At 36.2% G+C, this 15,712-nt stretch overlaps 1 protein-coding gene across 1 annotated transcript; it reads right to left on the bottom strand.

Annotated features, from left to right (window-relative positions):
- Nucleotides 1-1,660: 1,660 nt before the first annotated feature.
- On the bottom strand, nucleotides 1,661-14,449 carry tbxt.2.S (T, brachyury homolog, gene 2 S homeolog). The gene is given in 8 exon segments (NM_001085559.1): nucleotides 1,661-2,384; nucleotides 3,544-3,676; nucleotides 4,081-4,257; nucleotides 4,718-4,779; nucleotides 4,973-5,034; nucleotides 6,408-6,542; nucleotides 11,295-11,559; nucleotides 14,190-14,449. Coding segments are annotated over 8 exon segments (1,305 nt in total). The 5' UTR covers nucleotides 14,396-14,449; the 3' UTR covers nucleotides 1,661-2,119.
- Nucleotides 14,450-15,712: the final 1,263 nt, after the last annotated feature.

Here is a 15,712-nt window from a genome sequence, read left to right on the forward strand (position 1 = left end):
AGTTTGTTCTTTGAGCCAGACCCCCAAACTTAAACTTTAGGATCATGACACCAAAGAAGGTCATATTACAGTAAGTAGAGTGGTATAATCTACCGCCCTGCAGCCAGTCCATGATAAAAGACGATGCCCAAGACCTGATGCAACTTTCCCACAGGGAGTTTGTTCTTTGAGCCAGAACCCCAAAGTTAAACTTTAGGATCATGACACCAAAGACGGTCATATTTCAGTAAATAGAGTGGTATAATCTGACATATTCATGTGTGGTGGGAGAGTAAAATGATACCCAGGCCATAAAGAAGAAACTTATAAACCCATTATATGTTCAACAACACAAGGCTGGTAAAACCAATACTGACTGGTGCATAGATATGTGTGGGGGGGAGGCGGTAATGTGGGGGATAACAAGTGTAGCTTTGCTTAACTTAAAACGTTGCTATTCCAATTATTAAGGTAAAAAATATTAAGGCTAACCCAGATATTAAGGAAACACATATCTCCTCCATTACATAGTATATTTCTATATCCATTTTCAGGTATTGCTAGGAGAGGAAACATGGGTACATATGAGCACGCACACATACACACATATACACATACACAAGTAAAAAATGCATCAAAAGTGTATTTGATACAATTATTTTATACACTGCTATAAGTATTATTATGGCCACCTTCAGAAATCACAGGGCCCTGTACCGCAACATTTTCTGGGCCCCCAAGCCCTATCCCATATCTCGCACACAGTAAAAAAAAGCCAGACATCAGAGCTAAAACAGTAATCCCACTAAGTTATAAAAAGCACTTGGCTAGGGCACAAAGCTGGGGGGTGCCAGGCACGTACCTCCTCTGTCACCTACCCCATGTCCAGGCCCCTCTCTCCCCGACTGCCGCTGTTATTTCTCAGTGTCATTGCACTTGCACTATGCGCATGTGCACGCTCTTTAAGTTAAAAAAATGGTGGTCAGCCCGCCCAAAATTGCTTGCCAGGGTCCCCCATAAGTTTGGCTCTTAAGGGGGGCCCGGCCATGCTTACTTACTTGATTAGCCGGGCCCCCTGTTGTCAACTTGCTGTAAAGTTTAAAAGAGATATTGGGAGCTCCGGTGCCAGCATTCTTTCCGTCCTATTCAGTTCTCTGGATCCTCATTGGTCAATTAAGTTAAGTCCCGGTGAAGCTGCATTGGGATTGGATAGGCTAGATTGTCCAATCCCTGTACAGCTTTACTGGTACTTCAAATTAAACAACCAATCAGGGTACACCGGAGCTCCCGTCCTCTCTTCTAAACTTTCCAGCAGGCTGACAGCAGGGGGGCCCAGCTTATCAAGTAAGTGAAGCACGGCCGGTCCCCCCTAACACACAAAAATCCGTGGGCCCAGGACAACTGTGACCCCTGTGCCCCCCTGATGGCAGCCTTGAGTATTATACATGTTTGCAAAAGGAATAGTTCTTAAGCAAAGCTGTTGAGATTTTTGTTTATCCAACTGCTTGCATAGACACATCTCCTCATCCTCACCCAGACAATTTCTAGCATTGGATCAAAGTTTGACAGCTTGATATGCTTTCCGTTGGTATAATTAAATAAGTCTATAAATAGTCCAAATCGGAAAACTGGCTAGTAATTTACTAGTAGCTAGTAGGTATCATTCATATGTTACATTTTAAAATTTTCATTAACTTTATTTCAATACCTATGATAATTGTCTCCTTTTAATTTCATTATTTACATTACTGAACTAAAAGCAGATAATATATTAAAACAATTAAAAACACATATAAAATCAATATAAAAACATGAAAGTGTTTTTGAAAATGATGGCATGCATTGCTCATATGAAATGTAATGAACACTGATGTGAAAAAAATTAAAAAAACTAATACATTATGGTGCTGTATTAAAATGAAGGTGATATTTCATATGTAAATATGGTACATTTATCATGAATAAAAGAGCACTGAGAATTTAAAGAATAGGATCTACTGGTGGACAAAACATTTTCTGTACAGTATCATCAACTAAGATTTCTCAGTTCTTGATGTCTTCTTGATAAGAGTTTCAATTTGCAAAATAAGCTGCATTCATGTTTTCAGAGGCCAAATGTCAATAGAAACAAGTTTCTGTCCTATAATGAGGGTGGTGTCACAGATGTCCAAGAAGGTGCAAGTCTGTCATGTGCTGAGACGTCATATTGGTTTTCTTCAATTTCGGTGGAAGTACCTTCATATATGGGTGATTCCATGGTGGGGGAAGGGACTATCTGATTGTATGGTGCATAAAGAGAAGTTGAGCTCCGAAGATACTGTGATCCAAGTCCATTAGCAACTGATCCTGTTTGAGGCAATGGGGCGATTGTACTGTTGCTTACTGACCATAAACTTGGATACTGACTGTAAAAGGTGAAACACATATGAAAACTTAATTCACTAAAACTGTAATAGCAGCAAGAATGTTGAAGAATTACTGTGATGGACCTTGTTGTCCATCAGAAGAGTATTGGTTATGATAGAAGACAATATGACCAATTTGAAAGGTATATGATAGACATAAATTTTTTTTATAAATTCCTAGGCCCACATCAAAGTAATCCCTGTATGGTAGTGCAAACCAGTCTCCCATATCTGTGATTTTTAATAGGCGAGAGTTTTCCAAGACCAAAACATTATTCCTGTTTGTACTTGTAAAGAATACTTTGAGAAAACGTTGGGCTAGGACATATGTATCGATCATTTTTTTCATATGTTTGCAGCAATCTGTCATTGTACTTTAAAGGGTGGTTCACCTTTAATTTAACTTTAAGAATGTTAAAGAATGACTGATTCTAAGCAACTTTTCAATTCGGCGTCATGTTGCCATTTGTATAGTTTTTGAATTATTTGTCTTTCAACCAGAATGCTTAAATCACAAGCTGGAGAGCTGCTGAATAAAAAGCTAAATAATTCTAAAACTACAAATATTTAAAAATGAAAACCAATTAAACATTGTCTCAGAATAGCAATCTCTAATTAACTAGATTAATTTAAAGGTGAACAATCTCTTTAATTAGTATTGGCATGTTACTTTAAGTCATATGGATTTTTGTATTTTAGTAGAGCTATTCTCCAAGATGGTAGGCCAAACCCTATATCATATTAATGGTGGCCTTATGTCTTTAATAATGTTGGTCTTGCAGATCTCTCACTTATAAGGTGCTTATAGGACCAATGTTGTGGTCATGAGGCAGTATCCAAAGACATTGCTATGAGTCAGTAATCTCTAAAAATAACTGTTAAACTTCATTATTGAAATCAGCCATATAAAGGATTTCTGAAAAACTGTGAATTAAAAATGTAGTTCAGGTATTAAGAAATATGAGGTACAGTCCATTGCCAGAAGGATTAGTCTAAGCTATGCCTTTTGTATTAAACAATAACATCACAAAATCAACTATAATTTAAAATAATTATCTATTTATGTCACTTCTGCCTTTGGCTCATATTTCCAAACAGTATAATACACTGAACAAAATAAACATAAATATTTAAAAAATATTCAAATCCTGTTACCTACCAAGAGTTGGATGAGCTTCCATTGGTGTGATTTATTGACAGCATGCTTGGATGAGTTTGCATCTGTAAACCAGGCCAGTGGTCATTTGACTGAAACACTGGCAGACATGCAGATGAGTTTTCAGTGTAGCTTGCTGCAAGAGAAACAACACCTTATTGTTAGTGAAACAGCTTAAACAAACAGTGCCACTTTGTGTTCGTATGCTAAGTTCGCTAAGAATTTGTTGAATAGCAAAATCATATGGATAGTATATCATGCATTTCTGTCTGTTGGTGTACTTAAGAATTTAGGATTCAATGGAAAAAAACATTACATTTCTTATTTTGGCTTTAATAGACTGATTAAAACAAACACCTCTCCACAAACTTGATTTCACAGGTGTAAATAGGAGGGTTGCAGTATTAAAAGAGATCTCTTTAATAAAAAATATTCTCTGTGACATTGATAAAGCTAAAATGTATCATTTGATAAAAAAAATCACAAAGGCTTTATATGTTTAGTATGTTTCTAAAAGCCGCATGTGCAATGAATACTTACGAGGAGAATTGTTCCTGTGGGTATATGGGCTGGGGTAAGGTGAGGATCTGTGGTTTCTTAAAGTAGTATATCTCTCACACCCATGTGATGATGGTATTGACAGTGGCCCACCAAACTGAGAATGATGATTAGTAGGAGAGCAGAGGGAACCAGTCCCAGGAATCAGCCAGTTGCCCACTGGAAAAGGATTGTAAAATTTAAAAAAACAATTTTTTTTTTTAAAGCAGGATACAAGTTCACAGTTCACTGATAGAAGGAATACTTTTATCAACCACTTATTATTTGTGCCAAAATAATTCTGTAATATAGACTAAAGTTATGTTGTTTTTTGAAGGAAATTGTTTTAATTTAATTTTGACATTTTTAAATGTTTTAACAATACCTAATAAAATATGTATTACGGTTTGCATATATATGTATACTTTCTGATGGTTGTGTCATTGTCTGTTTTGCATTTGTGTGACCACAGAAAAACAAAAGTCCTGCCGTGCACTTTGGCAGCACAATTCTATCATGATAATTGGTTCAAATATTTTGCATATGTGTAATGTGTAGTGGACATCTTGCATTAATGTCTCCTGACAGTTTTTCATTAATATATTTTGAGAGGGCTCTGGTGAGACATGGCAAAACTTACACTGTGAGTAACCAGATTGCTGACTGTTTTCTGTATCATCGATAAAATCCTTATGATCACTCCTGTTATCAGAAAAACAAAATGTCATAAATTGAAAAAGAAAAGGAAGTTTATATTTGAATGCATTTTTGTGTGTAAGGTGTTTAGTCATTTTAATCAAAATAATGACCAATCAATGGATCTCTGCATAACAAATTTAGAAAAAAATAATATTTGCACATTACTGGAAATTAAAATATAAGAAAACTATAATACCTTTCTTTGGCATCAAGGAAAGCTTTAGCAAATGGGTTGTGTTTAATCTTGAGGGATGTAATCTAAAATGAAAAATAAAAATATAATTTAAAATGTATTAAAATGTTTGTATATTATAAACCCCTTTTTATAATGCCAGAAATATATCAGCTTCACAAGGGTACATCAATTTCAACTTTTAATATGTTAATTATATGTTGAAATAAAATGCAAATAATATAATCCATTCTTTAAATATGATTACTGATTATAAATACTTTACTTAGTAACCAAGTATGCAACTAAGATTAATGAACCTGGGGCAAAGTATAAAATGCCAGTGGAAATAGTTACCTGGGTGATGGAATATTTGTTATTGAGATATTTCTGTTTTATTCTCTTTACTATGAGGCTAGCACAGATGTGTGGATTTTCAGAGGCAGGTGAGGATTTAGAGGAGTGACTTCTAGTAAATATCTTTAAATCAGTCCATCACCCATAACTGGGTAATGAAAAGCTGCACTAGTGACATGCTGTCTCATTGGACACTTTTATTATTTACTAGGGAGTCTACATTAAAGAGCATAACATTTTTGGATAGTTATGTAGCATCCCTGCATATGGTTTGATAATATACTACTGTATATTCTGGTTGTTTTATATTTGGTTGTTTAGTTGTTTTTATATATTACAATGTGCCATCCATGGCACTGTTGGGCAATGCTGTTTATATCTATTCTACATGAATGTATCTCTTTGTGTTTTGGGAGGATGTTTCCCTTTGTTAATCTTTAAATAAATTTGTTAGAACTGCTTAAGTACTGCACCTGGGCCAGGCCCACAAGAGTCACTGCTGCTAGGCCCGAAAGTAAGATTGTGTTTCTGGTACGTATCCCAGAAAGGTAGAGGTCGGGTGCAGGTTTTGAACATGGGCTCATGGTCGCCTGCTTAAGTCACTGAACTGCTTTGTATTGATCAAATTAGCAAAATTAGTAAACACAGGTGTACCAATTGGTCTATTTGTTCTGTTTTTCTGCCACATTAAACTATAATTAAATACTGTTGCTAATGGATATAATCATGGATATAAACATGTTTAGATTACTTTTGGTAATAAACACAATAATGAAACAAAAAATATCACTGCTTTCAGTGAACTATTGGGTTTTATAACAATAATCAAATTCTGCCAGTAGTCTGTCTGTCGTGTTACTTGTTTGTTGTACTATTTTGATCATGTGAGAGTCATAAAAATGGTACCTAATCATTTTACTGACTACTTTGCATCCAACCATGTCACCCCACTTTTGTGCATTAAAAATAGTTCTGATTCCAGTTCCAGTTGTTAAAAACAAAGCCAGTTGTTTAGTAGTAATTTTCCATGAAAATTGTAGACTGCATAGTACCCTCAGTTTGCAGTTGGAAATCTATCTATAGACAAAGCTGACTGGCTTACCTCTTCATTCTGATATGCTGTCACAGCTATGAACTGCGTCTCTGGAAATGAATGGCTTGTGATCATTTTCTGGGGTCCCCCGACTCTTACTATATGAATTCGTGGTTCATATTTATGCAATGAATTTAACATGATCTAAAATGAAAATAAAGATTCAGTTTGTTGCAAACAAGTAATTTAAGGTAAAATATCAACACATTATAATTAGCTTGATAAAAAATAAAATGTAGAAAAATCCAACAGGGAAGCTAGCCACCATATTGATGACTTGACTGACATATGCTACAAGGGTCATGTGTTCAGTTGGTTAGACTAGGTGGTTTCTGAAATGCCCCAGAGAGGCTGTAATTTAGTTATTTTACATTTTAAAGATTAATAGAATGACCTTGCCATCTTAAGCTGCATGAACAAAATTATATCATATGGATCATGTCACATGTATTGTCAGTGCTGTACCATTTAAAACAAATAGTAATTGACTTGTATTGCTCATCGGGTAACACTCAGTTGGAAGTTGTAGTTTAACAACACCGAAAGCATTAATAATTGCCTGTCTCTGGTTTACAACCGAATTTTTGTATTTTATTCTTTGTTTGATAGAAAGGAAAATAGATACTTGTATATTAGATTCAAGAATGAATGCGCACACGTTGGTGAACTTCTTTGGATAGACTCCACATATGAAGATGACTGTATAAAATATTTTCCTTTATTGAATCTCATTAAAATCACAAAATCCAGAAGTGCAAGGCAGGGGAGTGCATGGCTCTACGCGTTTCGTGACTGCAAGGTCACTTCATCAGAAGCCAACAGCGCCCCCTGCTGACAACACATTTATGCATATTCGTTAATTAAATAAGTAAAAACACCAGATGATGAATATCAATCTAGTTAAAAACATGGTAGTCACAAATTGCATAATTCTCAAATTATACATATGTATTAGAATTTTCTTATATATATAGAAATATATCATATAAATAAATAATTAATTAAATATGTATAATTAAATGTCAGAAATAAGGTTACTTATAAAGAACAAAACACTCCAAAGCACTCAGAGAGAATAATATCGATGCAATGCCGGTATAAATGATTAATTAGAGAAGGAAAAAGAAAAAGAACGAAAAAATTGTACAAAAAAGACCAAAAAGAAAGCATATAAAAAGGAGACCTGAAAGACGTATGAGTGAAAATGTATATATATCCAGATCCATATGGACATGCGTATATAGATGTGTATATGATAAAAGGACAATGGAACATGTGAAAATCGTAAAAATTCTAGTCTATGAAGCAATTAAGTTCCCATTCCCTATTAAGACCTCTAGGTGTCACCGTATCAAGAGAAAAGATCCAATAGGCTTCTTTCTTCAAAAGGCCTTTCTCTATGTCTCCCTTCCTAGTCCCCAGAACCGCTTTGTCAATGACCTGAAACGATATACATTTTCTACCTCCATGTTGTTCTATCAAATGCTTAGCTATAGCCGAACTCTTGTCACCCTTCATTGTTCCATTCATGTGCTCAGAGATGCGTTTCCTCACTGGTCTATTCGTTTTGCCTACGTACTGCAAACCGCAAACGCAGGTGGCCAGGTATACCACATCTTTCGTTCCACAATTGGCATAAAACCTAATGTCATGTTTATATGAATTATTCCTGGAAACAAAAAATTTTGACGGATTCATCAAATTACAGGCCTGGCATCGTGATCTACCACACCTGTAAGAGCCCTTCACACTCAACCAGTTAGATGAACCCATTTGTTTATCTTCTAGGAATAGAATTGGAGATAAGGACGAGCCAATTGTTTTACCTCTTTTAAAAATGAACCCAGGTTGGGAGGGTATCAAGCTACGAAGGACCGGGTCTTGCATCAAGACACTCCAATGTTTGCGTGTAATTCTCCTCAAAAGAGGAGTATCATTCGAGTATGTAGTCACAATCTTAGGAAACTCAGCCTGATTAGATACAGACCTACTCTTGAGTCCATCATATCTATTGCGACAGGGGTTCCTAATGCCCCGTTTACTAAACTTGTCTATTGATTTACTATTTAACAGATCTTTGCGATTGGCACCCACGGCTCTATCATACGCTCTTTTTATATCCACAATGGCATACCCTCTTTCAACAAAATGATCCCACAAGTCCATGGCTTGAGAATTGAAAGAGTCCCAAGTCGTACAAATCCTACGCAGCCTTAGAAACTGACCCGATGGTATGCCTCTCAAGACATGTTTGGGATGGCTGCTATTAGCATGTAACAATGTGTTTCGAGTGATGGGCTTACGATACAGATCTGTATCTATTTTTTCCAAGTCAGATGTGAATTTAATATCTAGAAATGCAATAGTGTTCGTATGCGTTTCACTAGTAAAGGAAATATTCCAACCCGAGTTATTACAATAGAATACAAACTCGTCCACAGTACAGGGGTCCCCATCCCAAATGAAAATCAAATCATCGATGAAACGATAATAGCTTACAATGTTGTCACGAAAGGGATTAGAGACATCATAGATGAATAGACGCTCCCATGAACCCATAAAAAGGTTGGCATAAGAGGGTGCAAAACGCGCCCCCATTGCAGCTCCCCTTCTCTGTAGGTAAAAAGATCCATTGAACATAAAATAGTTGGTACTGAGAAGATAGTGTATGGCCTCCATCAAAAACTCACTGTTTGTCTGAATACATTCCAAAATGGATCAACCAAACTGTACAGCCGATGTACCCCTTTGATGGTCTATGGACGAGTACAATGCAGAGACATCCATCGTCACCCATCTATACGTAGTCTTCCAAACAACTTTCTGTAACTTATTGATACAGTCAGTGCTGTCTCTCAGATAACTAGGTAACCTAAGTACCATTGGAAGTAAAAGACGGTCGGCATATTCTGACAAGGGTTCATTCAAAGACCCAATACCCGATACTATAGGTCTACCCTTAACCTCGATCAAACTCTTGTGGACTTTGGGAAGCCAATGAAAAATGGGAATACATGGGTTGATTTTATTTAGATAAGAATACTCAGAATCTTTCACAATTCCCTCAAATTTAGCCCAGTCCAATAGCCTGACAAGTCTAGTATGAAACATAGTGGTTGGATCCTTATCTAAAACCCGATATGTGGTCGCATCATGTAATTGTCGCAACGCTTCTGACTTATAATAATCCACATCAAGGACGACAACAGAACCCCCCTTGTCGGCATTTTTTATAACAATTGACTTGTCCTCTCTAAGATCAATTAAGGCCTTACTCTCCTCATCAGTTAGATTCATGGATTTATTACAAAAAGTTCTCCTCTGATGATGCTTGCACAAATCATTCGTAACCAACTTCTGAAAGAGATCAATATATGTGCCCCTACTTTCTATTGGGTAAAAGTGGGATTTCTCCCGCAGTACAGGGGTCCCCATCATTTGGGATGGGGACCCCTGTACTGTGGACGAGTTTGTATTCTATTGTAATAACTCGGGTTGGAATATTTCCTTTACTAGTGAAACGCATACGAACACTATTGCATTTCTAGATATTAAATTCACATCTGACTTGGAAAAAATAGATACAGATCTGTATCGTAAGCCCATCACTCGAAACACATTGTTACATGCTAATAGCAGCCATCCCAAACATGTCTTGAGAGGCATACCATCGGGTCAGGGCTCTTACAGGTGTGGTAGATCACGATGCCAGGCCTGTAATTTGATGAATCCGTCAAAATTTTTTGTTTCCAAGAATAATTCATATAAACATGACATTAGGTTTTATGCCAATTGTGGAACGAAAGATGTGGTATACCTGGCCACCTGCGTTTGCGGTTTGCAGTACGTAGGCAAAACGAATAGACCAGTGAGGAAACGCATCTCTGAGCACATGAATGGAACAATGAAGGGTGACAAGAGTTCGGCTATAGCTAAACATTTGATAGAACAACATGGAGGTAGAAAATGTATATGGTTTCAGGTCATTGACAAAGCGGTTCTGGGGACTAGGAAGGGAGACATAGAGAAAGGCCTTTTGAAGAAAGAAGCCTATTGGATCTTTTCTCTTGATACGGTGACACCTAGAGGTCTTAATAGGGAATGGGAACTTAATTGCTTCATAGACTAGAATTTTTACGATTTTCACATGTTCCATTGTCCTTTTATCATATACACATCTATATACGCATGTCCACATGGATCTGGATATATATACATTTTCACTCATACGTCTTTCAGGTCTCCTTTTTATATGCTTTCTTTTTGGTCTTTTTTGTACAATTTTTTCGTTCTTTTTCTTTTTCCTTCTCTAATTACTCATTTATACCGGCATTGCATCGATATTATTCTCTCTGAGTGCTTTGGAGTGTTTTGTTCTTTATAAGTAACCTTATTTCTGACATTTAATTATACATATTTAATTAATTATTTATTTATATGATATATTTCTATATATATAAGAAAATTCTAATATATATGTATAATTTGAGAATTATGCAATTTGTGACTACCATGTTTTTAACTAGATTGATATTCATCATCTGGTGTTTTTACTTATTTAATTAAGGAATATGCATAAATGTGTTGTCAGCAGGGGGCGCTGTTGGCTTCTGATGAAGTGACCTTGCAGTCACGAAACGCGTAGAGCCATGCACTCCCCTGCCTTGCACTTCTGGATTTTGTGATTTTAACGAGATTCAATAAAGGAAAATATTTTATACAGTCATCTTCATATGTGGAGTCTATCCAAAGAAGTTCACCAACGTGTGCGCATTCATTCTTGAATCTGATTTATCCACGTGACCAGAGTGGAGCGTTTGGGAACCTGGATAGAGTGCTCACCTGGCCCCATTATGGTTTTTGTGCGTGTACTATTCCGAGATACTTGTATATTACCTGGCCTTCTCCATTCATTTTGTTGGTGAGTTTCACTTTACTAAAGGAAACAGGTGCTTTCATCCAATGAGCTCCAAAGTTGGGAGAGTCTGGGTGGATATAAACGCAACTGGGGGCCTGGGGCTCGGGTTTGCCACCTGGAACCCATTCTCCATTGACATACTTCCAGCGGTTGTTATCAGCAGTCACAAAATCCATTAAGAAAGAGTACATTGCATTTGGGTCGAGACCAGTGACACTTATATTTAGCACAGGAAACATTCGCCTGTAATAAAGTAAAAATAAATATAACAGACTACAAAGATTGGTGGTAAATGAAACATTTTCTAATTGGACCAGTGTTGTTAGTGGAGTACCGCAGCGCTCTATACTAGGTCCCTTGCTTTTCAACTTTTTTATTAATGACGTGGAGGTGGGCATTGAAAGTACTGTTTATATTTTTGCAGATGATACTACATTTTGCAGAACTGTAGGTTCCACACAGGATGCTGCCACTTTGCAGAGTGATTTGTCTAAGTTGGGATACTGGGCAGCAAACTGGAAAATTCGGTTCAATGTTGATAAATGCAAGGTTATGCACTTTGGCAAAAATAATATAAAAGCAAGTTATACACTAAATGTCATAGTGTTGGGAGTTTCCTTAAATGAGAAGGATCTAGGGGTTCTTGTAGATGATAAGTTGTTTTATTCTGGGCAGTGTCATTCTGTGGCTACTAAAGCAAATAACATTCTGTCTTGCATAAAAAAGGGCATTAACTCAAGGGATGAAAACATAATTATGCCTTTTTATAGGTCCCTGGTGAGGCCTCATCTGGAGTAAGCAGTGCAGTTTTGGACTCCAGTACAAAGAGGGATATAAATGAGCTGGAGAGAGTGCAGAGACATGCAACTATGTTTTTTCTGGAAAAAGGACATGGATTCAGTTAATGCCTTTAAGAATTTCTTGGATGATTTTTTGGACAGACATAATATCAAAGGCTATTGTGATACTAAACTCTATAGTTAGTATAGGTATGGGTATATATAATTTATGTGAAAGTATGGAGGGGTGTGTGTATGGAAGCTGGGTTTTCATTTTGAGGGGTTGAACTTGATGGACTTTGTCTTTTTTCAACCCGATTTAACTATGTAACTAACTATGTAACTATAATATGTGCCTGGTTGCTGATGCTTAAAACCCTATTAGACCTGGTAACGGAATTTAAAGTTACTACAAATAAAGATGTTGTATTAATTTAAAACAGCCTAGAACATAGGTTAGCATGGTGGGCTGTAATTTCTTTGAGAATGTCCCCTGACTTTTGCCCAAACGGGTCAGAATATGAGCCCTGTCCATAAACAATAATGCACATGCTTACAAATATCAATGTGTTTCAGAGACAGACCCCTGTGACAGGCACCTGCTGTACCTCCCTAGGTATATATGGTTACATATTCAAATGAATCTGTCACTGTGGTTAATCAGTCCACGCCAAAAAACAGTCAATGAATTCTCTGGTTTGCTCAGTAAGAGCACAAAATAGGGCAGACAGTCCTAATAAACATGCTCTGTGCCAGCACATTGGCCACAATATCCATTAGCACAGGCTGATATCAGGCACTCCAAACTGTAAAAGGATAAAGCCCTTATACTATTCTTGTTACATTTATTTATAACATTAAAAGCAAATAAAAGTAGTATAAATATGGCACATATAAAGCTGCTTAACATAACCAGTGACATTTCTACATACGCAAATTGCATTTTTTGTGATGGCAGTTGATTCCACTTTTTTCCAGTTGTTAAAGTAAGGGTTTATGGGAAAATTCACCAGTATTTAAATAATGTATATTAATACATATTTTATTTATATTAGAAAAGATCCATATAAGGTAGTAAAAGGCCAGTACCATATTAATAAACAATAATCCATTACAGGTGTAGGGTCTATTATCTGGAATGCTTGGGACCTGATGTTTTCAGGGTAAGGAATCTTTCCCTAATTTCATTAAGTCTGCTAAAAGTCATTTACACATTAAACAAACCCAATAGGATTGTTTTGCCACCAATACAGATCAATTGGCAAAACAATCCTATTGCATTAATGTAAAAAATTATTTTTAGCAGATTGCAGTTTAGTTAGGATAAAATACATTGTACTGTTTTATTATTACAGGGAAAAGGGAAATAATTTTTAAAAGTTAAAATTATTTGCTTAAAATAGAGTCTATGGGAGATGGCGTTCCTGTAATTCTGATTTGGATAAGGGATCCCATACCAGTACCACCTATTTCTTCTGCATTTGTAAACGCTATGTGCTTGCTTCAGAAGCACGAATATAGTTTCTATAAATAAAGCAACTGTGGCTCACTATACTATATATACTATAGTATATACTAAGGATGGAAAGCGTCCCAAATAATTTAAAACTCTTGATGCCAATACATATTTTATTTGAAGGTACTGGTCCACACAGGTATAATTTATTTTTCATTTGTTATTAGCACAAGGACTATTTTAGGTATTAGCTAGGGGTCCAGAATGTAAGTTTGCAATTTACAATTACTAACTAACCTTACTTGCACCATTGCAAGAAAATCCAAACAAAACCAATATTAGTATATATATATATATATATATATATATATATATATATATATATATATATATATATATATATATATATATATATATATATATATATATATATATATATATATATATATTAGTATAGAAGGAAAAGTTTTGGTAGTTATATACTAGATTATGGACAGATTTTCAGAAAATGTATATCTTTAAGTACAAAATAATAACAAGAAAGAAATGTAATGGCTACATTTCTGCATATTATTGAAAATGTTATCAGTGCCAGTACAATTAGGCAACTTGATTTTTGAGTACCCATAGACCCTTACCTTCCATTCTTGGTAACAATCATTTCATTGGTAAGTTCCTTAAACCTTATCCAAAGGTCTGTGTCTTCTAAAGTGACTTTGAGTTCTCTTTCCGTGGGGTCCCCCTTCTCACTTCCAACTTGCAGTTCATTCTCTACAGCTGTGAGCAGATGATCCATTCTGCAAGGCAGGTTTTTCCCACAACTCTCAGCTGTGCCTGTACTCATAGTATTGATGATGTCTCCTCTGCACCAGTCCCAAAGGCAAGATCTCAACTCAACAGGGTTTGGAAAGTCACTGCTGAAGTTCTGCTCAGAAGCGCTGGGATAATCACTAAAAACTCCTCTTGTCCTTCAAGACATGATAGGATTGGTGGAAGTTTCCTTTTGATCTGGGTTATTCTCTTCCCTGATTGGTGAGTCACTGCAGGTATTAGCCCATTCTAAAGTCTATTGCCCATCAGATAAAGCAAGAGTCTATGTAAATATCTAAATGTTTGCACCTACATGTAAGAACACAGGTGCCATAAGGGAGAGGTGGGTCAGGGGCTTCCATAACCTGCTTTCACTTTCATAGCCCTCATTAGGAATTAACACCTAGGAGAATTAAAATTTCAAACCTCTGAGTGCTTGAACTCCCCAGGTTACTAGATGTGGCTGGTGTCACACATGCAGGAGATTTTATTCAAATTAAATCAGCAGGAAATAATTCTCTTCCCTATTTTACAAGCAAAGGTGTCAAACCAATCTACAGAATATGTAAAACAGTCACAGCCTTGCACGTTCCCTGAAACCCAGTTGGAGAGTGTAATGTGTAAAGGACAAGTAGCAGGAGTTTATAATGTAATATCTACTGCTATGTATCTTTTTCCTAGTATTCTACAGAGTGCTTTGAATATCTTCAGAAATGGCGACGGCAAATTTAGAATTTTCTTTAACTAAAGAAAGGGAAGTTTGTGCAGGGATAAATGAAAGTAGAAGCAGGGCCACATCAACAATATATGCAGTTTAAGGCAGCTTAAGGCAAAAGCTAATTAGGCCCCCTCCCCAAAAAAATAGGGGTGCACAAAAACTTTTTTTAAAGTCTACTGTTTACAATGCATTGTAAACAGAGAAGAGGGGGGAATTTGCTTGCATAGGTGTCATAACTATTGTGAGTTGGAATATGGCATCTGAATCTAGCTAGAGACACAAATTTGTGTTCCTTAGTGTGACTTGGGAAACCTTTTAGTGTCCTTCTGGAAGTAGTGTATTCATCTCCCGTGAAGAAACCTTCAGTGAAATCAGGCTGGTGGGGGAATTATGTTTATATAAAAACTCAGCTGTGTTTAACTGATTGCACCTTCCTTTGCCTTTAGGCTTTTGGTCTAAACATGTCACTGTTGTTACACACACTATATTGTGGGTTTGTTCATCTACAATAAAGTTTTACAACTTATCATTTTATGGTAGGTTAAATTTTACTTTAAACACTGGTAAATTTGGTGTTACCATACCACACATACTTATATAGATAGTGTTGAATTGAATTGCTATTATTTGTTC

This window comes from Xenopus laevis, chromosome 5L (assembly GCF_017654675.1).
Source record: "Xenopus laevis strain J_2021 chromosome 5L, Xenopus_laevis_v10.1, whole genome shotgun sequence".
Taxonomy (NCBI): Eukaryota; Metazoa; Chordata; class Amphibia; order Anura; family Pipidae; genus Xenopus; species Xenopus laevis.